Source organism: Leptodactylus fuscus, chromosome 3 (genome assembly GCF_031893055.1).
Source record: "Leptodactylus fuscus isolate aLepFus1 chromosome 3, aLepFus1.hap2, whole genome shotgun sequence".
NCBI classification, from domain to species: domain Eukaryota; kingdom Metazoa; phylum Chordata; class Amphibia; order Anura; family Leptodactylidae; genus Leptodactylus; species Leptodactylus fuscus.
The window spans coordinates 242,189,049-242,211,671 of record NC_134267.1 but is presented as its reverse complement, the minus strand read 5'-3'; the positions used below and the strand labels follow the sequence as shown (position 1 = coordinate 242,211,671).

General features: G+C 52.7%; 1 protein-coding gene across 3 annotated transcripts in view; it reads right to left on the bottom strand.

The window, feature by feature from the left end:
• Positions 1-22,623, bottom strand: part of CAD (carbamoyl-phosphate synthetase 2, aspartate transcarbamylase, and dihydroorotase) — a 55,855-nt gene that overhangs the window by 30,612 nt on the left and 2,620 nt on the right. The window contains exons 5-45 of one of the 3 annotated variants that reach the window (XM_075269357.1): positions 22,444-22,585; positions 20,922-21,093; positions 20,354-20,539; positions 20,151-20,263; positions 19,863-20,011; positions 19,609-19,740; positions 19,293-19,526; positions 18,800-19,021; positions 16,901-17,089; positions 16,696-16,820; positions 16,484-16,617; positions 16,168-16,280; positions 15,836-16,083; positions 15,493-15,739; positions 15,218-15,316; positions 14,684-14,908; positions 14,422-14,604; positions 14,103-14,321; positions 13,849-14,016; positions 13,582-13,764; positions 13,208-13,312; positions 12,883-13,128; positions 12,719-12,800; positions 12,249-12,415; positions 12,008-12,172; positions 11,736-11,867; positions 11,463-11,664; positions 11,063-11,253; positions 8,666-8,806; positions 8,498-8,593; positions 8,187-8,328; positions 7,928-7,978; positions 6,887-6,931; positions 6,551-6,717; positions 6,311-6,385; positions 6,019-6,231; positions 5,812-5,937; positions 4,033-4,188; positions 3,856-3,957; positions 3,673-3,767; positions 2,692-3,379 (exon numbers count right to left, since the gene is read on the bottom strand). In XM_075269357.1, coding sequence (XP_075125458.1) covers positions 3,277-3,379; positions 3,673-3,767; positions 3,856-3,957; positions 4,033-4,188; positions 5,812-5,937; positions 6,019-6,231; positions 6,311-6,385; positions 6,551-6,717; positions 6,887-6,931; positions 7,928-7,978; positions 8,187-8,328; positions 8,498-8,593; positions 8,666-8,806; positions 11,063-11,253; positions 11,463-11,664; positions 11,736-11,867; positions 12,008-12,172; positions 12,249-12,415; positions 12,719-12,800; positions 12,883-13,128; positions 13,208-13,312; positions 13,582-13,764; positions 13,849-14,016; positions 14,103-14,321; positions 14,422-14,604; positions 14,684-14,908; positions 15,218-15,316; positions 15,493-15,739; positions 15,836-16,083; positions 16,168-16,280; positions 16,484-16,617; positions 16,696-16,820; positions 16,901-17,089; positions 18,800-19,021; positions 19,293-19,526; positions 19,609-19,740; positions 19,863-20,011; positions 20,151-20,263; positions 20,354-20,539; positions 20,922-21,093; positions 22,444-22,585 — 6,285 coding nt within the window. In that variant the 3' untranslated portion in view covers positions 2,692-3,276. Of the gene's footprint in view, positions 3,380-3,672; positions 3,768-3,855; positions 3,958-4,032; positions 4,189-5,811; positions 5,938-6,018; positions 6,232-6,310; positions 6,386-6,550; positions 6,718-6,886; positions 6,932-7,282; positions 7,325-7,927; positions 7,979-8,186; positions 8,329-8,497; positions 8,594-8,665; positions 8,807-11,062; positions 11,254-11,462; positions 11,665-11,735; positions 11,868-12,007; positions 12,173-12,248; positions 12,416-12,718; positions 12,801-12,882; positions 13,129-13,207; positions 13,313-13,581; positions 13,765-13,848; positions 14,017-14,102; positions 14,322-14,421; positions 14,605-14,683; positions 14,909-15,217; positions 15,317-15,492; positions 15,740-15,835; positions 16,084-16,167; positions 16,281-16,483; positions 16,618-16,695; positions 16,821-16,900; positions 17,090-18,799; positions 19,022-19,292; positions 19,527-19,608; positions 19,741-19,862; positions 20,012-20,150; positions 20,264-20,353; positions 20,540-20,921; positions 21,094-22,443; positions 22,586-22,623 lie in introns of those variants that run through there. The other 2 variants (XM_075269358.1, XM_075269359.1) reach the window with 2 other exon arrangements.

Genomic DNA, 22,623 nt, shown 5'->3' with positions numbered 1-22,623 from the left:
AAGGTCAGTTTTATGGCTTCTCTAACCAGCAAAATTGTTCTCCGCTGTGCTAACAGACTTGTACAAGGGTTTACTAACCATCCATTAGCTTCTTACACAGTCAGCAAACACAATAGTCAGTTACATTAACAATGTATAGCGGGGATTTCTGAATCGTTTAATGTTATCTACATTGAAAAAAAAACCTGTGCTTTTCTTTCAAAAATAAGGAAATTTCTAAGTGACCCCAAACTTTTGAACGGTAGTGTGTGTGTGTATGATATATATATATTTCCCGTACGTCCTATGGCAGCACAACTACACAAGGGATTTCGTCCCCTAGGTACAACCAGAGAGACAGGTTAGTTAACAATCGTGAACAACCAATTAATCAATTAACAAGGACCCCTCCTATAAAGGTAAGGAAGTCGGCTGGCCCAATTGTGATCTGCAATCTCCGTTAAAGTCAGAGCTCATGCCGCTCGGCCCATGTTCACATCATGGGAAGAAGTGGGACATATTCCACTAGAACAAATGCACATGGCGGAACCGGATCCTCTTCATTCACATTTATCAAACGCTACAGACTCGCTTCACGAGCAGCAGTGCGATCCTTATTAGGCAAAGAGTGGTGGCCGGCATCCCTCCCTATTATCTCATTGCTTCTCAAATCCCTTGTGTAGTTGTGCTGCCATAGGACGTACGGGAAAATAGAAAATTTACTCACCGAAATTTTCATTTCCTATAGTCCGTAGGCAGCACAAGCGACCCTCCCTATTGAATGTCTATTGCTTCAAAAAAACACAATTGGGCCAGCCAACTTCCTTACCTTTATAGGAGGGGTCCTTGTTAATTGATTAATTGGTTGTTCACGATTGCTAACTAACCTGTCTCTCTGGTTGTACCTAGGGGACGAAATCCCTTGTGTAATTGTGCTGCCTACGGACTACGGGAAATGAAAATTTTGGTGAGTAAATTTTCCACTATATATATACACAAACACTATAAATCGGAAGATATAGTGTGTATAGATCCATTTCAGAATGGTATGTGCTGAAGGATATATATGGCATGTATAACTCTGTATCGGAATTAGATAGAACATGTAGAAGTACACATGTAGATCCAAGGCTAAATCAGCTTGTGTATGTATAAGACTAATGTATTATTTCAGGATATTACATGCTATCTGCAGGTCTGAAAATAGGAGGCTGATATCAAGGAGGATGTACTCATTATAGGTTTGCACAAACTCTGTTCAGATATCTAGTGGTTGCAAAAAACCCCAAAAACCCTCTCTTCTAATAATGGATCAGTTATACAGTCCTCTTCTGATACTGGTGTATGTTATTATACAGTTCTCTTCTGATACTGGTGTATGTTATTCTACAGTCCGCCTGTTCTGCTTCTGGTACCGTGTTCAGGTTTTTTTCTAGAGAGAGAAGAGGTTCCCATTCTGTCTTCAGTGGATTCTGGAGAAAGAATAGGTTAAACCTAGGAAAATATTTGATCTTGGCACAAGGTTCAGGGGGCTTTCACTCTACTGTTAGTGACCGTCCGCAGCAAGATTGTAGCAACAGACACTAACTGAAGCGTCAGAAATCCATTAAAATTTCCATTTGTTTCAATGGGATTTTATCTTGTGTCTGTTTACACCCAATCCGTCAGAAGTAGTTTTTTTTTTTCCAGCGAACAAAAAATCCTACATCTAGGACTTGGGTCCATTAGAAAAAACAGACAGCAAGTGCCCGTTATTTTTGTCAACATTGAAGTCTATGGGCAATGGACTTATAACGGACAGTAACTGAGAGCCATCAGCCACCAGTTTTGTGTCAGTTTTTGTCATGGTCATAGACTTGGCAGATAACTTTCCTTGGAGAAGAGAGGCTTCATTAAGGTCATTCGCCTCAAGGACTATCCCCTTCAAGAGGAAAACACTTCGTCCTGAGAGACCCCTGAATTGATATTTCTTTTCGATAAAGAGAGTCGGAGCACAGCTTTTTGGTTACCCACTACCATCAATACCAATCAAATACTGCAGAGAAAGCCGTACACGCTTTTCTTAGGGAGCGCTCTGCCCAGTCCATGGGATCCAGAAGGCTAGATCGGTCCTCAGAGGCTAGAAGTGTTCGCCTGGACAATTTGGCGACCACCAAGTCTTCAGCTACTGGGAAGAGTGTCTCCAACCTCCTGGCTAGCACACAGGACTTCTATGGGTGTTTGCACATGGTGGACATTGGTCCTTTAAGAAAGTAGTCCACTTTGAAGGCCGTAGGCCCCGTAGACGTAGAGGTAGTAGAGGCTTCCCCACGGTCACTATCATGGACCCTTGACCTGATGGACTTCAATAATCTCTGAATTTTCTCCAGAGGAAAAAGCAGTTTTGCTATATCCGAATCTGAATCCTCAGACGAAGAATTAACTTCATCTACGATCCTGAACTCCTCATCAGATCTTATGACAAAAGCGACGGAGCGATCCAGTGGACACGCAACTTCGGAGAACATATGTAGTTAGGGGGTGCCAGGAGGGGTCTGCACCCAATTATACTGCATTGTGGGACATGTGGTTTCACACTAAGAAATACACAATAATCTGAACACGTAGTCACAGCGCAATCATTGCAGCAGCTCTAGTAGTGACTAGAGCCAAAACCTGGGGATTTGTAAGTATTCTTAGATTTAACCTGCGAAACGCTGCACCGAACCCACCCACAACACAATGAAGAGGAATCGGGAAGAATTGTGCGCAATTGACTTTATTTAGAAAAAGTAGTATTATGAGTAAAGTTCCGTTCACATAAAAAAAACCGTAGAATTTCATCAGTCCAACCATCCCGCCATCCGCAGACTACGAGCGACTAAACAGAGCAGCACAAATCACCTACATGAGAGGAAACCCTACAGATAGGCAGCACTTTACTGTGTGCTGAAAAGAGGATGCTTATGTCATAAGGTGGGTGTGGCCTCACAGTAGATCATGGCGATCAGAAGGAAAGAGAACATAAGGGAAGTCGTGATATACTTGGAGGCCAGGGGACAACATGTCAGCAGCTGCACAGGACTGGGAAGATCAGACTAGGGTAACTGGTGGGTGAATCGGGGGCAATAGTGCACAAATCAACCACTGGGGAGAACAATCTGGAACCAGCCCAGGGAGAACGACACTGGACACAAGGAGAGTAGGCCACGGAGGGGGCAGGGCACAGTCACATGGTGCTCTTCTCTGGAGTGCTCGGCACAGGGGTCTCCTCTGCTATTCCTTCAGGGGTTTGGTCCAGTGTGCAGCTCTTAATACTCAGTACTTTCCCAGGACAGTGGCCAGCAGTGCCATGCGCACATACATCCCGTTCTCAGCCTGGCGGAAGTACGCTGCCCGGGGGTCCGAGTCCACTTCATAGCTGGAGAGGAGAACAAGGAAACAGAGGCTGAAAGGGTACGAAGGACAAGGAGGAGGAAGGCGCAGAGGAGGACAGGGGTGAACATCCTATGGATGGAGGCGCCACAGGCAGACTAACACCCAGGTGTTGATAGGTGGCCACAGAGAGGATACATATATGAAGGTTCAAGTTATGGGGTGCCGAGGATGCAGTGACCCCTGGGTCCTAATGACTAAGGAGCCCTATGAGGGGTCTGCACTGCTATAGGATAGTGAGGGCAGTAGTGGTCTGTACCCGGGGCACCAGCTGCTCACCTGATCTCATTGACACGCGGCATCGGATGCATCACAACCATCTTCTTCTTTGCACGGGTCATGATGTGTGGGGTGAGGACGAACTGTCCAAAACACTAAGAACAAAGACGCAGTGTCACACCCACCGCCATAGCACCCCCACCAGTAGTGGTAACACCATTGCTTTTCCACCCCTACACCCACCTTGTCGTACTCCTCCTTGCTCTCGAACCTCTCCTTCTGTATGCGAGTCATATACAGCACATCCGTGTCCGGCAGCGCCTCCTCAATACTGTCAAACTCCTCCTGTAAGAGTGCGGACCGTCACCTCCATACTAGAGCGTCACCCATCCCCCGCCCCAACGGAACCCCCAGACTCACCTGTTTGATTCCCTTGGAAGCCACAAAGTGGATGATGTTGGAAGGCATGCGCAGGCTGCGCGGCGTCACGTATCGCAGGTTAACACGGTACTGGGTCAGGAGGCAGGCGAGAGAGTGGACAGTGCGGCCATGCTTCAGATCCCCGACCATGGTTATCTAGAGAGGAGCCGAGGTCACATGAGGCGGCGTCATGTACATACATGTGACAACCCCACATGGAAAAATCAGATTAACAGTAAACGGATTCACTGAGATGGCATCAGCCCACCCTGCCCAGACTGAGTATGAGTCCCATCCCTTGTACCCTGCCCAGACCCAGTATGTGCCCCATCCCTCATATCCCCAAAGAATGAGCATGTGCCCCATCCCCTGTACTCTCGTGTCCCTTGTATATTGAGGCCTAGCATGCAACTCCCATCATACCCCCACAGACTGATAAATTCCAAGAACAAGCCCCATCCCTGATACCCCTTAAACACAACATAAATATGTACTCCCCTGTGATGAACCAACCCGCAGTTATGTATGTTCATGCATGTATTTGTTTTATGTGTTTTATCACGTGCTATATTAATCCTTATTGATCACAGGAACCTCGGATGTGGGGGTGGGTGTCGAATGGCCAGGCTTGATTAATTACGGGAAGTGGCCGACCAGCGTTGATCGTGGCCCTTTTGTTAAGTCCGGGCCAAAGCCATTACCATACCCGTGCTAACCTTGTTATCTCCACAGGAAGGGCTGAAAGAGCCTGTGGCCGGGGACAGCTCCAGACACTTCAGAGCCAGGCCCCACTTCAAAGAGATATGGTTCTGATGATGATATTGCCCCAGCAGAATATGTTACATTTACCCCAATAAATTCCTCAGGTGCGCAATGCAAAGGCGCATGTTTCAAGTCCAAACATTGTACGGTTGAGGGCCGGGGAAAGGTCCAGACACTGAACTCATTATCCAAAGGGATTGGGGTGTCATCCTTGGTGTCTATCTGATGGGGACCTCGCTATGAACTCCATCATGTCCCTGGCTTGACTGTATGATCATCTGATGAGGAATTATGACTGTTCAAGGATGGAGGGAAGGGCGTATAGCCCTGATGACATCACTCCAAGGAGGAGACCAGGGTAATATATGGTCTCACCTGCAGGGAGGATGCTCTCTTTCTCTTGCACTTTGACACCGTGTGAGCAGCACATGGTCTTTGGCTGGTTTCTCCCCCCCCCCCCCCCTACAGGGACTGATGAATTTTTATGGACTAAAAGCATGACTCTGCTCTGCTCTGTGTTCTGTACTCCGTTGTCCAGGATACTCTGAAAGGTACACCTGGACTGTGATCTTTTACTTGATTTGGATATACCATTTGCTAAGACTGAAGAAACCACGTTCTACAGTTGTGGAATGCCACCCCAAAAGTCTGAAAATTACTTAAGGACTCTAAGCAATGTGCCCTGGATTTTATGAAAAACAACTCCAGCGACTCAATTGAGAATATTTCTTTTTCTAGCCTTTTATTCTCCTTTTCTTTTATTGTACTGTATCATGCTGTTGTAACTGTATTTGCTTGTCAATCCGCTGATATATGTCTCCATGTATGTTTGTGGCTAGTACCGACCTACTTGGGTTTAACAAATATATAACATTTATAAAGCTTGTTTCGTATTATCCTATGAGACCCGGTCTCTCTCAGGGCGAGGGGGGTCCGAAGAGGTTAGACGGGTGACTGCAGGTGTGCCAAGCGGCTTGGCAGGGTGGGGCGATCCTTCACACCCCCCTCTGTACTTACCGTCATGCCGTTGACAGTGCCCAGCTCCTCCCGGATGGTGAAGATGTCGAGCAGCGCCTGTGTCGGGTGTTCTCCCACCCCATCGCCTGCGTTGATCACCGGTTTACGGCAGTGTTTAGCGGCGAGCTGAGGACAACAGCACAAGCAGGGTTAAACGCTATGATGTAGCTGGGGGTGGTTCCGTATAGGCGGTGGCAGCTCACGTACCTCCACGGCACCAGGCTCCGGATGTCTCACCACCAACACGTCCGAGTAACAACTCATGGTCTGAACAGAGTCAGTCAGAGACTCTCCCTTCTGAGAGGACGACGTGGTCTCGGAAAACGTGAGCACTGAACCGCCGAGACGCTGCATGGCCGCCGTGAAAGAGCTGCTGGTGCGAGTGCTCACCTCGAAAAACATGGAGGCCATCACTTTACCCTAAAGGAGAGAGTAAAGCCATAAGGAACGGTGGCAGACAGTGGCAAGACGGAAATCGGGAAGTCAAGACTCCAGGAACCTTCAGAACGTCCACACTGCGCTCCTTCTGCACCAATAAACGCATCGTGTGCGCCACATTAAAGAGGTGCGACATCTGCAAGAGAACAAGAGAGGGTTAGGCTCCAGTCACACCCAGAGCTTCACGCAAAATCTAACACGTTTCAGGTTTGCTCTCAGGCTACAAGTCTCTGCTGCCCCCTGCTGGCTCAGGGCATTAGCAAATGCAGCTCTAGAGGTGAAGGGAGTAGACGGGACTCACCTGATCCTTGCTGAATTGCTTGACGGACAGGATGTGCTGCCCTATGAGGGGGTGCAGCAGAGGCGAGGTCTGCACATGGGGGAGGATCTGCATGGTCAAGTTCTGGGGGGACACGAGGCGTGGGATCGGGGGTGGGAGGCTGAAACCGTCCTGGATCGCGGTGACCTCTGAAAACGTAAAAAAAGAGGATGTTCATCTATGTAGAGGCTGTAGGCGGGGCTACCCACAAACTCCACCCCCCTCAGTTACTGACACAGAGTCAGGCAGAGGGGAGAGAGTTACCAAAGGAGAGGCTGCACACCCGCCATGACAGGGGGAGGAGGGAGCGGCAATTACCTGCTTCTGGAGACTTCTTCACCACTCGCTCCTTCTGCTCCTCCGCTGCGGACAGAGACAAAGCATGTAGACGGGTCAGAAACGCCAGAACACGTATGTACAGACACTGGCGTCACCTGCCAAGCTCTGCACTAACCGCTATAAGCGAGCAAGAAATGGACGTGGCACCCCAGGAGGTAGCAGTAAAATTGTTCCTGCAGCTCTGGATGTGACTGGAGAGTAAGACAGTATAGAAGAGCAGAATGGTGGCTGCAGCTCTGGGTGTGACATGAGTATAAAGACCTGATGTAGCTCAGGATCAGCAGTGGAGCTTAGTGTGGGGTGTACAGCGCCCCCTGATGATACAGCGGCAGAAGCCCAAGCAGGTCCATGAGGCAGCTAATAAAATCGTTGTACCTGCGAATGACAAGACCGCCAGATATTCGCTGGGGGCGGGGCCTAGGAATACAAGGATCCGGCAAGTTTACAAACCATCTGCAACATCCGAAGAGTAAGAACTAAAGCTGAGCGCGGAGACAGGACAATAGGTTTATACCCCGCAACTACATACTGGACATGTCTACTCTAGTCACAACCAGGGCTGCAGTCTGACAACTGGGTACCAGCAGCATACTATCAAAATAAATAGTGATGTCACTGCAGCTCTGGATGTGACTGGAATAAATAGCGATGTCACTGCAGCTCTGGATGTGACTGGAATAAATTGTGATGTCACTTAAGCTCTGGATGTGAGCAGGATTATAAGTAGTGATATCATTGTAGCCCTGGAAGTGATAAGAGTACAAGCAGTGATGTCATTGCAGCTCTGGATGTGACTGGAGTATCATTCTTCTATATGCGGTTAGTTGGGGGTCAATCACTGACATCACTGTGTAAATCACCAACACAGAGAAGGGGCGGGCTCTATATTGGCCCCTCCCCCAGCAGTGAGGCAGCGCCCCATATGATTGGTTGATTACTGATGTGATTGTTGATAATCAGATGATTGACAGAATTTATCCCCCTCCCCATTGATTCTGGCCCCTCCCCCTGTAGAGTTACCGCTCCTGGCGCTGCTTCCCCGGTGCAGAGACACGGACGTCCTCCTGATTACTGATACAGTGATAAAGGGTTAACAATGAGGGTGTCACATGACTGTGTGTAGCAGTCACCTCCTCCTCCCGCCCTATCACTGCTGTCAGGTCTGTAGTCAGATGGGCGGGGCATATACCGAGCAGTATAATGAGAGATTATAAGACCTCTGCTTGCTGTCACTGACCTGGTCCTGCTCACACAGCTGAGACAAACACATCAGACTCACCTGGTAACCCGGGATCAGAGGAGCGATGGATTCTGGGGGGCAGATGGAAGCGGGCGTCTCCGGTGGGACCGGTTCTGCGGGGGCTGGGAGCGCGGCTGCGGACTGTATCACTATGCATGACAGGGCGGTGACGCTCTGGAGTCTGAGAAGATAAAGAGACATATGAGGACAACAAAGGGGTGCGATGCCCCTTAAAGAGTCAAATAGGACCTGGGGAGTGGCTTAACAGATCATTAGCATATATGGCCACTCCTTAGTGATCACCTATGCAGTTATGTAGCCTTTATTCTAACCCCACCCCCTTCACTTACCTTTATGGCCTCTTTTGGGGGTGCTGGGGGTGTGGTTGCGACTAGGGGTGGAGCCCATTTTCTGACATCTTGACCATATCCAGCAGGTACTAGGACCTATGAGACAGACAGTGAGAACAGTGCGGGGAGTCTGGCAGAGGGGATGATGGGGGTTGTATGTCCTGGTACCTGGCCATCTATATAGGCAACCTCTCCACGCAGGACCACCCTGCGCACTGCGCCCTTCAGCTTCATGCCTTCAAATGGGGTCCACTTAGACTTGGTGAACTGCATGGACTGTGGAACGATCCACTCCTGCTCTAGATCCACCTGAGGGAGGGGAGGAGACATGGTGAGGAGTGGCGGGGGCCGAGATGAAAGACAGTGAGGAGCGGGAGGCAACAAGACAGACAGTGAGGAGCCACAGGGGAGAGCGAGACGACTGACAGTGGGGGCCGAGACGACAGACAGCGAGGAACGGGAGGCAACAAGACAGACAGTGAGGAGCCACAGGGGAGAGCGAGACGACTGACAGTGGGGGCCGAGACGACAGACAGCGAGGAACGGGAGGCAACAAGACAGACAGTGAGGAGCCACAGGGGAGAGCGAGACGACTGACAGTGGGGGCCGAGACGACAGACAGCGAGGAACGGGAGGAAACAAGACAGACAGCGAGGAGCCACAGGGGAGAGCGAGACAACTGACAGTGGGGGCCGAGACGACAGACAGCGAGGAACGGGAGGCAACAAGACAGACAGCGAGGAACGGGAGGCAACAAGACAGACAGCGAGGAACGGGAGGCAACAAGACAGACAGCGAGGAACGGGAGGCAACAAGACAGACAGCGAGGAACGGGAGGCAACAAGACAGACAGCGAGGAACGGGAGGCAACAAGACAGACAGCGAGGAACGGGAGGCAACAAGACAGACAGCGAAAATCATCAGGGGAGAGCGAGACAACTGACAGCGGGGGCCGAAACGACAGACAGCGAGGAACGGGAGGCAACAAGACAGACAGCGAGGATCATCAGGGGAGAGCGAGACAACTGACAGCGGGGGCCGAGACGACATACAGCGAGGAGCGGGAGGCAACAAGACAGACAGTGAGGAGCCACAGGGGAGAGCGAGACAATGACAGTGGGGGCCGAGACGACAGACAGCGAGGAACGGGAGGCAACAAGACAGACAGCGAGGATCATCAGGGGAGAGCGAGACAACTGACAGCGGGGGCCGAGACGACAGACAGCGAGGAACGGGAGGCAACAAGACAGACAGCGAGGATCATCAGGGGAGAGCGAGACAACTGACAGCGGGGGCCGAGACGACATACAGCGAGGAGCGGGAGGCAACAAGACAGACAGTGAGGAGCCACAGGGGAGAGCGAGACAATGACAGTGGGGGCCGAGACGACAGACAGCGAGGAACGGGAGGCAACAAGACAGACAGCGAGGATCATCAGGGGAGAGCGAGACAACTGACAGCGGGGGCCGAGACGACAGACAGCGAGGAACGGGAGGCAACAAGACAGACAGCGAGGAACGGGAGGCAACAAGACAGACAGCGAGGAACGGGAGGCAACAAGACAGACAGCGAGGATCATCAGGGGAGAGCGAGACAACTGACAGCGGGGGCCGAGACGACAGACAGCGAGGAACGGGAGGCAACAAGACAGACAGCGAGGAACGGGAGGCAACAAGACAGACAGCGTGGAACGGGAGGCAACAAGACAGACAGTGAGGAGCCACAGGGGAGAGCGAGACAACTGACAGTGGGGGCCGAGACGACAGACAGCGAGGAACGGGAGACAACAAGACAGACAGCGAGGAACGGGAGGCAACAAGACAGACAGCGAGGAACGGGAGGCAACAAGACAGACAGCGAGGCTCATCAGGGGAGAGCGAGACGACATACAGCGAGGAACGGGAGGCAACAAGACAGACAGCGAGGAACGGGAGGCAACAAGACAGACAGCGAGGAACGGGAGGCAACAAGACAGACAGCGAGGAACGGGAGGCAACAAGACAGACAGCGAGGAACGGGAGGCAACAAGACAGACAGCGAGGAACGGGAGGCAACAAGACAGACAGCGAGGAACGGGAGGCAACAAGACAGACAGTGAGGAGCCACAGGGGAGAGCGAGACAACTGACAGTGGGGGCCGAGACGACAGACAGCGAGGAACGGGAGGCAACAAGACAGACAGCGAGGATCATCAGGGGAGAGCGAGACAACTGACAGCGGGGGCCGAGACGACATACAGCGAGGAGCGGGAGGCAACAAGACAGACAGTGAGGAGCCACAGGGGAGAGCGAGACAATGACAGCGGGGGCCGAGACGACATACAGCGAGGAGCGGGAGGCAACGAGACAGACAGTGAGGAGCCACAGGGGAGAGCGAGACAATGACAGCGGGGGCCGAGACGACAGACAGCGAGGAACGGGAGGCAACAAGACAGACAGCGAGGCTTATCAGGGGAGAGCGAGACGACATACAGCGAGGAACGGCGGGTAGAAAGCAAATAGCACAGCAGGGGATCAGAGGACAGGAGTAGTGAAGCAGGGACTGGTAGGTGACAGTGGGCTCTCACCTCTATGTACGTGTTCTCCTGCACTGGGAGGGAGAAGATTTTTCGGGGGTTCTCATAGAGCCTTTTGATGATGTCATCGATGGTCAGGCGTCCCTCACTGACTGCAGTCAGTAGCAGAGGCAGCATGGTCTCCAGGCCCGGGTAACCAGGAGGGGGGTTAGGACTTTCCTTCTCCTCTACAGAGTGAGGGGCTGTGAGCAGAGAAACCACAGGTTACCCCAGAGTCTATAGGGGAGGGCAGAGAGAACCACAGGTTACCCCAGAGCCCATAGGGGAGGGCAGAGAGAGAACCACAGGTTACCCCAGAGCCCATAGGGGAGGGCAGAGAGAGAACCACAGGTTACCCCAGAGCATATGGGGGAGGGCGGGGGGCTGTTACAAACACCAGGGTTGTTCTCACCATGATCAGTGGCAAAGCAATCAATAGCATCCAGGTTGTCCCACAGAGCCTGCAGGTCTTCTCTGGTGCCCAGCATGGGGCGCACCTGACCCCGCTTCTGACCCAGCCGATCCAGGTCATCCAGACATAAGAACAGGTGATGAGGAGCCACCTCACAGGTCACACGGATACCCCTCTGCTTGGCGGCCTTGATGATGAGGATCTGGGGGAGACATCAGCTGATGAGTGGGGGGTCTTACAAGGATATTCACATAAGACAGGACAGGAACTCACCTCCTCCTTCTTGGCCACATGGCAGATGTGCACCGAACGCTTGTACAACTGCGCTACCATCAAGATGGCGGCAACCGTCTGGTTCTCAGCATGAGCCACGATGGGCAAGTGAGCCGGCCACTTCTCAAAATGCTGAAAACAGAGGGGGGAGAAAGTAAAAAATGGAGGCAGCGACCATCTGGAACGGCAGTGGGGGCCAGAAATACCCCGAGACACAGACCAGCTGGCACCAGGATACCAGTTTCTAATGCCCCCCTTCAAGTGGCACTCACCTCCATCCACAGGGACACGTTGTCCATCTTTAGCTGCGAGTACGTATCGTTCAGATACATCTTCAATCCAGCCGCCGAACTGGCAATGGGGGTGAGGGAACCGGCATTTTCTGAACAAGCACCAAGAAACAGGGCATAGTCACAGCGGGCACCGGCTTCTGCCAACTGAGGGGAAAAACTAAGGGTTAACAGAGCTGAGCACCAGCGCCCGGACACTTCAGGACCTACTGACGTTACTAACCTTCTGTGCCATCGAGAAGGTGTCAGCGTCTGTGATGGCAGGACTGGTATTGGGCATGGCGCACACCATGGTCACACCGCCAGCCAGTGCCGCCGCCGTCCCGGAGGAGAAGTCTTCCTTGTGTGTGGCTCCCGGCTCCCGCAGGTGGACGTGGACGTCAATCAGACCTGAGCAAAGAGAACCCAAAATAAAACAGGAGGACAATGGCATCCAGAAAGCTCTGCTCTGTCTGATGATGTCCTATTCTGCCACCCCTGCACCCCTCTCGTCTCCTGCACCACCACCTCTGCACCACTCCCCTCTGAACCCCCACACAACCCCTGCACCCCTCTAACCTCCCACCCTATCCACCATTGCACCGCTCGAGTCATCCAAGTCCCTACATCTCCACCAAATTAACAGCCCTCAGATCCCATGCCCCGCACCACTCCCACAAGGATCCAGTTGTCTGATCTCCCCCGGCCCTTCACCTGGCAGACGGATGAGCTTCTGGGAGGTCATACAGTCCACATGGGTCTTCACAGGAGGAGCCGCTCTGATTAGTCGCAGAGCCTAAGGGAGAAGAAGATATGGAGTATCATCCTGACACTACACCAGCACCGAGCTGTCCCTGCGCCCCCCACCACCTCCTCACCTCCACAAACAACTTGGTACATTTGATGTCAATGATGAGGGGCACAGAGTAGTCCACAGCCAGACGGCGGGTACGGTACCCACGGGTTACAAAGGAGGAAAGCCTGCGCCCCCCAGAGTTCCTCATGGAGAGGTTGATGACCAGGTCAAAATGGTTCTCGGAGAGATGGTCCATGATGCTGCGCTGCTTCTCCTTCAGGGAGCCGTCACTGTCCACCTCCTCAAAGGGCCAATCCATGGCCTTCACCTGCAGACAAGATGGTGGCCGTTATACAGGACCACTATGTCCCTGACAGGGGGCGTGGCTATGGGTTTAAGGGCATTACCTTGATGCCATGCTCCGTGTAGAAGTCCGCGGTGCCCACGCTGGCGTACAGGCTGTATCCCAGGCTCTCCAGGGTCCGCACCGTGGGCAGGAGCTCGCTCTTATTCTGCAAGACAGACAGCCCAACAGTCAGTGACCAACTCCAATCACATCCAGAGCTGCAGGAGCCCACATCTCTGTACTGCTGCCCTGAGATCTGCAGCTGCAGCTTTGGATGTGACTGGATTATAAGACACGACAGAAACCAAAAATCCCAACAGAACTAGTCTAGATTAAGAAATTTCAGAGGCCGGTACACGGTGACAGCACACTCACCAGTCAGTGTAGTAGGGGTACATATGTGGGGTATTACTAGAGACCCCACCCCACTCTCACCTTATAGCTCCCAATGGTCAGCAGGATGTTGTTCTGGGGGATCTTGAAGCCGGTGCTCAGCATGGCCTTCAGATACGCCTCATAGCGGTTCTCCCCGAAGCAGGCGACCTCCCCCGTGCTGGTCATCTCCACCCCGAGGACAACGTCAGCTCCAGCCAGACGGGAGAAGGAGAACTGCGGCACCTGAGAAGAACCAAGGTCAGACGTGAGGTAAGTGATGGTGGATGAGCGGGTCAGAGGTCAGGAGGTAAGGACACCGCCACTAACCTTCACTCCCACAATTCCTGTACCATTCATAAGTCCCACCGGCGCCACCTCCTCGCCCATGATGACTTGTGTGGCCAGGGCCACCAAATCTACGCCAAGTGTTTTGGAGACGAAGGGGAAAGATCGAGAGACCCGGACATTGCACTCGATCACCTTCAGCTGATCGTCCTGTGGAGAGATCTCATGTGAGGACGAAGAAAAACACAACATCTTCCATGATGCGAGGCAGCAGGTCATGTGACGCGTGTTTTTACCTTGGCAATGAGCTGTAGGTTGAAGGGCCCAGTCACCTGGAGCTCCATCCCCACTGAGTGCACAATGGCCTTGATCCTCTCCAGAGTTTTGGGGGTGATGTCCTGGGCAGGGGTGACCAGCGTGGCATCTCCAGAGTGTACCCCTGCATTCTCCACGTGTTCAGAAATGGCCACTGCGATCACCACCCCATCACAGGCCACGGCGTCCACGTCAATCTCCTGGTGACAGATGATACGGTCAGTGAGTGAGATTATCAGCTGGGAGGAGAGACATCACAAGATGTAACTTTGTCCTTCCTCCGGACCTGACCACACCAACCTTGGCTTCCTGGATGAACTTTGAGATGACCACCGGATGCTCCTTAGACACGGCCACAGCGCTGGAGAGGAACTTCTCAAGATCTTCATCGGAATAAGCCACATTCATGGCGGCGCCGCTCAGGACGTAAGACGGCCGCACCACACAGGGGTATCCGACCGTGTTACAGAACTGCAGCGCAGACTGGAGATGGAAGAAGATAGAAGGTCAGAAACAATGGGGTTACCAGGACGTTACCACATCCCCCAAAATGTCACCTCACCTGTGTGTCTGAGAGCTCCTTCCACTGTGGCTGACTGATCCCGATGGTGTCCAGCATACGCGAGAACTTGAAGCGGTTTTCAGCGGAGTCTATGTCCTCGGGGGATGTTCCCAAAACACGACACTGCTGGCGGTGCAGGGCCATGGCGATGTTATTGGGGAGCTGCCCCCCCATGGACAGGATGATCCCTTCAGGGTTCTCCAGCTCGTAGATGTCCATCACCACCTGTGGCACAAAGATAACATAGTGACCAAGAGAATGGCCCCCCTCCGCTGATCCACTATAGCCCCTAAAAAATGCCGCCCCCTTCCCCACTCCACCCTACACCATAGGCCCAAGTAAAAGGCCACCCACTAGTCCCTACACTACAGCGCCAGAGGTGTGGACCCAATGATGCCCACCCCACAACTTCACCAAGTGTCCCTTGTTGTGGCAATTCCCACCCCATTGATTGGCCCCCAATGATCCCCTAACCAGAGCCCACTAGGCGGCCATCTTCCTTCTTATACCAAGTCTTCATTCAAAAGAACTGACCTCAAAGGAAATCTCATCGAAGTAGAGGCGGTCACACATGTCGTAGTCGGTGCTGACAGTCTCCGGGTTATAATTCACCATGATTGTCTTGTAGCCCATCTGTGAGGAGGAAGAACGGGAATGAGGATATGTCTGCAGCTCTGGAGGTGACTAGAGTATAAGTCCAGTGTGAGCTGCAGCACAGTACATATAGATGTCGCAGTGTATGGATGTGCTGAGCAGTCTCTGGCCTGGTTTTGCTTTGCAGCTACAATTCTCTGGTAGCAGCCCCTCACCTTGCGCAGTTCTTGTATGCAGCCCACCGCACACCAGTCAAACTCCACACTGCTGCCGATACGGTACACGCCGGATCCTATCACCATGACATGTGGCTCCTGGAATTCCAGGTCGTGCTGGGTGCCATTGTAGGTCAGGTACAGGTAGTTGGTCTGCGCCGGCCACTCTGCAGCCACCGTGTCGATCTGCTTCACCTGCGGCAGAATCTTCAGCTCATGGCGCATCTTCCGGACAGCCAACTCTGTGCTGCAGGAGAACCAGGGAGTTTACGTCTGGCCCTAACAGAGGACATGACGAAGGGCTGGGAAGAGGAGTCACCGACTGGGGTAGGGGGGGTCTCACCTCTGCACAGCCTGAGCAATCTGCTTGTCAGAGAAGCCCAGCTGTTTGGCACGTTGGAGGACACTACATGGCAAGGCGCTCTCATTCTGGTAGGACTCTAGTGTGGCCAGGTGGTCTGTGATGTTCTTCATCTTGTGCAGGAACCAGCGGTCAATCTTGGTCAGATTGTAGAGGCGTTCAATGGTGTACCCAGCACGCAGGGCGGCTGCCAGCACAAAGATCCGCTTGTCGGTGGGAGTGGCCAATTCCTGGGCAGAAAACAACATTTAATAATCCTGCATCACTTACTTGGCACTGACTACGACTACACATCGCCTTGTTCCCCGTCTCACCTCATCAGACACAGACTTTATGGTGTGATCAAATCCCACACAGTTCTCGTCCACCATGCGCAACGCCTTCTGGAACGCCTCCTCGAAGTTCCGACCCACTGACATGACTTCTCCTGATAGGGCAGAGGTCATGGTCATCTCACAGCCCCAATAATCCCCCCTCATCTACTACCAGATATGACGACAACTCAACCGCCAACTTTTCAACTTCGCCCGCCTCAGGATAAAGCCCGACCCAATCATTCTGAAGACTTGTTACAGTGTATCAGGGAAGTAGGACAGGAGGTTTGCCAGCAGGGGGCTCCTGTGCACTCACCCACACTCTTCATGGAGCTGCCAATCTTGGTGCTGACCCGCAGGAACTTGCTGAGATCCCATCGTGGCACCTTCACCACACAGTAATCCAGGCTAGGCTCGAAGTTGGCGGTGGTGGAGTTAGTGACAGAGTTCCTAGGGAGGAGAGAGGTCACTGATGAATATCCATCTCACCACATGAGCAGCAAATACCAGACTCCAATCCTTCCACACCTGAGAACCGGCAGTGGGATGCCCAGCGCCAGCTTAGCTGCCACATACGCCAGGGGATAACCAGTCGCCTTACTTGCCAGGGCGGAGCTGCGAGAGAGCCGAGCGTTCACCTCGATGATGTAATACTGCAGAGAGAGCACATGTATGACATGGCGGCCTCTGACCTGCATCTCTACCAGATCACTCTCCCTCATGTGACACTCACCTGCTCAGACTCTGGGTTCAGAGCGTACTGGATGTTACATTCTCCCACAATCCCCAGGTGCTGGATCACCTTTATGGCGGTATTCCGCAGAAGGTTGTATTCTCGGTCGTTCAGGGTTTGGCTAGGAGCCACCACGATGGACTCTCCCGTGTGTATGCCTAACGGGTCCACATTCTCCATGTTGCACACCTGCAGGGGCGGTGAGGTCATTCATATAGTGGTTACGAGTACAGTACAGGAGCGGAATCAGGCCCCCCCCTCCCCACTAGGAGTACAGTATAGGGGCTGTGTCATACCCCCAATATTAGTACAGTACAGGGGCTGCATCACCCCCCCCCTTCCCTACTAGGAGTACAGTATAGGGGCTGCGTCATACCCCCATTATTAGTACAGTACAGGGGCTGCATCACACACCCCCTTCCCTACTAGGAGTACAGTATAGGGGCTGCGTCGTACCCCCATTATTAGTACAGTACAGGGGCTGCATCACACCCCCCCTTCCCTACTAGGAGTACAGTATAGGGGCTGCGTCGTACCCCCATTATTAGTACAGTACAGGGGCTGCATCACACCCCCCCTTCCCTACTAGGAGTACAGTATAGGGGCTGCGTCATACCCCCATTATTAGTACAGTACAGGGGCTGCATCACCCCCCCCCCCCTTCCCTACTAGGAGTACAGTATAGGGACTGCGTCATACCCCCATTATTAGTACTGTACAGGGGCTGCATCACACCCCCCCTTCCCTACTAGGAGTACAGTATAGGGGCTGCGTCGTACCCCCATTATTAGTACAGTACAGGGGCTGCATCACAACCCCCCCTTTCCCTACTAGGAGTACAGTATAGGGGCTGCGTCATACCTCCACTATTAGTACAGTACAGGGGCTGCATCACACACCCCCTTCCCTACTAGGAGTACAGTATAGGGGCTGCGTCAAACCCCCATTATTAGTACAGTACAGGGGCTGCATCACACACCCTCTTCCCTACTAGGAGTACAGTATAGGGGCTGCGTCATACCCCCATTATTAGTACAGTACAGGGGCTGCATCACACACCCCCTTCCCTACTAGGAGTACAGTATAGGGGCTGCGTCGTACCCCCATTATTAGTACAGTACAGGGGCTGCATCACCCCCCCCCTTCCCTACTAGGAGTACAGTATAGGGGCTGCGTCGTACCCCCATTATTAGTACAGTACAGGGGCTGCATCACACCCCCCCTTCCCTACTAGGAGTACAGTATAGGGGCTGCGTCATACCCCCATTATTAGTACAGTACAGGGGCTGCATCACCCCCCCCCCTTCCCTACTAGGAGTACAGTATAGGGACTGCGTCATACCCCCATTATTAGTACTGTACAGGGGCTGCATCACACCCCCCCTTCCCTACTAGGAGTACAGTATAGGGGCTGCGTCGTACCCCCATTATTAGTACAGTACAGGGGCTGCATCACAACCCCCCCTTTCCCTACTAGGAGTACAGTATAGGGGCTGCGTCATACCTCCACTATTAGTACAGTACAGGGGCTGCATCACACCCCCCCTTCCCTACTAGGAGTGCAGTATAGGGGCTGCGTCAAACCCCCATTATTAGTACAGTACAGGGGCTGCATCACACACCCTCTTCCCTACTAGGAGTGCATTATAGGGGCTGCGTCAAACCCCCATTATTAGTACAGTACAGGGGCTGCATCACACACCCTCTTCCCTACTAGGAGTACAGTATAGGGGCTGCGTCATACCCCCATTATTAGTACAGTACAGAGGCTGCATCACCCCCCCTTCCCTACTAGGAGTACAGTATAGGGGCTGCGCCATACCCCCATTATTAGTACAGTACAGGGTCTGCTACAAATACAATACAGAACATTCTGTATTCCCACTGTCACATACTCACCGTCACGCAGTTGTTGTACGCGTCCCGCACCACTTCGTACTCGATCTCCTTCCAGCCCTTCAGAGATTTATCCACCAGCACCTGAGTGGTGTGTGCAAATGCCTGACACACCAGCGCTGTCAGCTCCTCCTTTGAGTTGGCAAATCCAGACCCCAATCCACCCAATGCATAGGCAGAGCGCACCAACACCGGATACCCGAGGCGATCGGCAGCAGCCTGAGCCTGTGAGGGAGAAATAGGGGAGAAGGTAAACATAGACCACATAGTGAAGGACCTGTAGTGTTGGGGGGGTGCTGGGAGATGTAGTGTTACTTCCTGCTGGATCTGTGTCTGCATAAAGCATGTCCTACTGTGGTGCATGCTGGGAGATGTAGTACAGTGCGGTAGTCTCAGTGTAGTGCTCCTACCTGCTGATTCAGGGTCTGCAGTGAAGCATGATGGGAGCTGTAGTAGGATCTCAGCTGACCCCACAGACAGGGCTCGGGCCCCTTACCTGCTCTAGCGAGAAGGCGGCTTCACTTGGAGCCACGTGTTCTCCAATCTCCTCCATCTTCTCCACAAACACCTTCCGGTCCTCAGTCATTTCTATGGAGCTGACGGGGGTCCCGAGCACCCGCACGCTGTACTTCTCCAGCACACCACGCTTGGTCAGCTCTACACCACAGTTCAGAGCCGTCTGACCACCAAATGTCAGCAGGATGCCGTCCGGCCGCTCGTTCTTAATCACCTGGAGGGTGAATGGTAAAGACATTGAGAACATGGAGGACAGGTCCACGCCAGCAATATCTGCCACTGCCCGCCAGACCTACCTGAGTCACATACTCTGCTGTGATGGGTAGGAAGTAAACCTTGTCGGCCAGCCCCTTGGAGGTCTGCACGGTGGCAATGTTGGGGTTAATGAGCACAGTCTGAATGTTCTCCTCCTTCAAAGCTTTAATTGCCTAAATGGAAAAGAGCATTTTAGGAAACGACCCCTGACCCACCATAGCAGGACACCCCACCTCCACAGCTACATCTGCCACGTTCAGCAATGGAGAATCCCTTTAAGATGAGCAGCCTTCACCTGAGAACCTGAGTAGTCAAACTCTCCGGCCTGGCCAATTGAGAGCCCTCCGGAGCCCAAGATGAGCACCTTCCGTGGACGGGCGTTCTGCAGCTCAGACACATCTGGGGAGTCTTTGTAGGTCAGGACATGATTGAGACGTTCCCTCACTAAGAAGACAACAAGATGGAGGATCTAAGATGACTTCACGGTCCACAATGGACACGGACACGTATGGACTGTGTGGATGAATGTTTATAGGCCTTACAATACAGTCATGTGACCTCTCCTCTAGGGGCCACCACTTACCTGTGCCAAGTCCTGCCTTTCCAGCTTTCATGTCACGTACGGTATCCAGAAAGACATCAAACAGACAGACGAGATCCATCGGCCCGGCGCGGTGCTCTGGGTGGAACTGCACGCTGGAAGGAGAGCGCAAGAGGCGGGCATCAGGAAAAAGCACAATTCTGTGAAGGTCGCTATATGGCATCACCAGAACAAGCCCCACCTACCTGAAAAACGGCTTGGAGTTATGAACGATTCCCTCGTTGGACTGGTCGTTGGCGTTGGTGAAAAGTGGTGACCAGCCGTCCGGGAGAGTGGCGGGGTCCACAGCATAGCCATGGTTCTGGGAGGTGATGTAGCAGCGCTGGGAGTCCTCGTGTATACATGGCTGGTTGTGACCACGATTCCCGTACCTAGAGGAACAGCAGACACATGAGAGAGCAAAGAGACCTCCGAGGATGGAGAGAGTGTAGGAGACCTCAGAAGACAGCGAGTAAGAGAAGGTGAACAAGGAGAATGGAGGCAGAAGACTGAGCAACAAGAATAAAGAGTGAGTGGAAGAGACCACAGAGGACGGACACAAGACTGAGAAGAACAGAACAAAGATTGAGATAAAAAGAAAAAAACAAAAGAAAGAAGATGCCAAAGGTCAGAGCGAGAAGAGCGATCAGAAGAGACCACAAAGGATGAGGAGTGCAGGAATGGAGCGACCTCAGATCAGAGAGCCGTCACCTAGCACTGCACCTATCAGTTTGGTGATGGACTGGCCTCTTACACCGATTCTGCTCCACTTACTTCATCTTGTAGGTCTTGGCGCCGATCACCAGGGAGAGGATCTGGTGCCCCAGGCAGATTCCAAACACGGGCTTTGGGTTCTGGTGCTCCATGAAGCGCTGGATGTTAGACACGGACTGGCGGCAGTACACGGGGTCTCCGGGTCCATTACTCAGGAAGAGGCCATCATACTCTACAGGAGAGAGAAGAACATGACTGAGCCAGCTCTGCTGCACCAGAGAAGGGATACAGGGGCAGCATGGACATATTGCCCCCTGCAGGTCCACTGTAGAACATATCCTGCTGCACTGCACTCTGGGGGATGTAGTACATACTCCCAAATCATCCACATCCAAGAGCAGCAAAACAAGGGGTCTCATCTCAGCCATGTGGGCTCCCATTCCCCTGTTAGGTTTTATTATGGACTCCTACATAGGCTCAACAATTACTAACCAGAAATATGTGAACCCGAGCCCCCACTATTGCATCATCTGTTGATGGAACAGGGGCCCCGGTGTCACAATAAATGGGGAGAAGGTCACGATCATGCTGCCAGTAGGTACCCTCACCTCCATGCCGGGCAGGAGCGCTACGATATAGGGCAAAGGGAATGTCCACAGCTGCCAGCAAGGAGGAGGAGGAGAAGGAGGGTGAGAACCTGGCACAGATCCTGGGTTTATAGTACGTCGACCTTGGCACATGAATCGCATCACCCTGTGCAGTTCCCTGACGTGGAGGACAGAGATCAGCAGGGACCTGCAAATGTATACACACCCCGCATGACCCGCGACCACTGCTGGCGTATGAGGAGTGTACAGCTATGTGTATATAGGTATACACACCCCGTATGACCCCCAACCACTGCTGGCGTATGAGGAGTGTACAGCTACGTGTATATAGGTATACACACCCCGTATGACCCCCAACCACTGCTGACGTATGAGGAGTGTACAGCTATGTGTATATAGGTATACACACCCCGTATGACCCCAACCACTGCTGACGTATGAGGAGTGTACAGCTACGTGTATATAGGTATACACACCCCGTATGACCCCCAACCACTGCTGGCGTATGAGGAGTGTACAGCTATGTGTATATAGGTATACACACCCCGTATGACCCCAACCACTGCTGACGTATGAGGAGTGTACAGCTACGTGTATATAGGTATACACACCCCGTATGACCCCAACCACTGCTGGCGTATGAGGAGTGTACAGCTATGTGTATATAGGTATACACACCCCGTATGACCCCCAACCACTGCTGGCGTATGAGGAGTGTACAGCTATGTGTATATAGGTATACACACCCCGTATGACCCCCAACCACTGCTGACGTATGAGGAGTGTACAGCTATGTGCATATAGGTATACACACCCCGTATGATCCCCTCTGCAGTCACTGTATAGGTGGTGTGCACAGCCTTGTATATATGTATACGCTCCTGAGTGCACCCCTCACCCCAGTGTGAGCCCATACAGCGGTGCACTATACACTCCCCGCACTGGATCACTTGTCTATGTGAATGGATTGTTACCTGTGCTGTTGATGGGCGAGTCCCAGGGCAGTACAGTCACTTCGGCGCCCCTCTGGCACAGGCAGCGGATCTGATTGTACTTGAGGCCGCAGTCTAGAGCGGCGATCTTCACGGCACCTCCACGGTTAAACACACGGGGTTCCTGCAGGGACACAGCAGTGAGGACACAAGTCCATACAT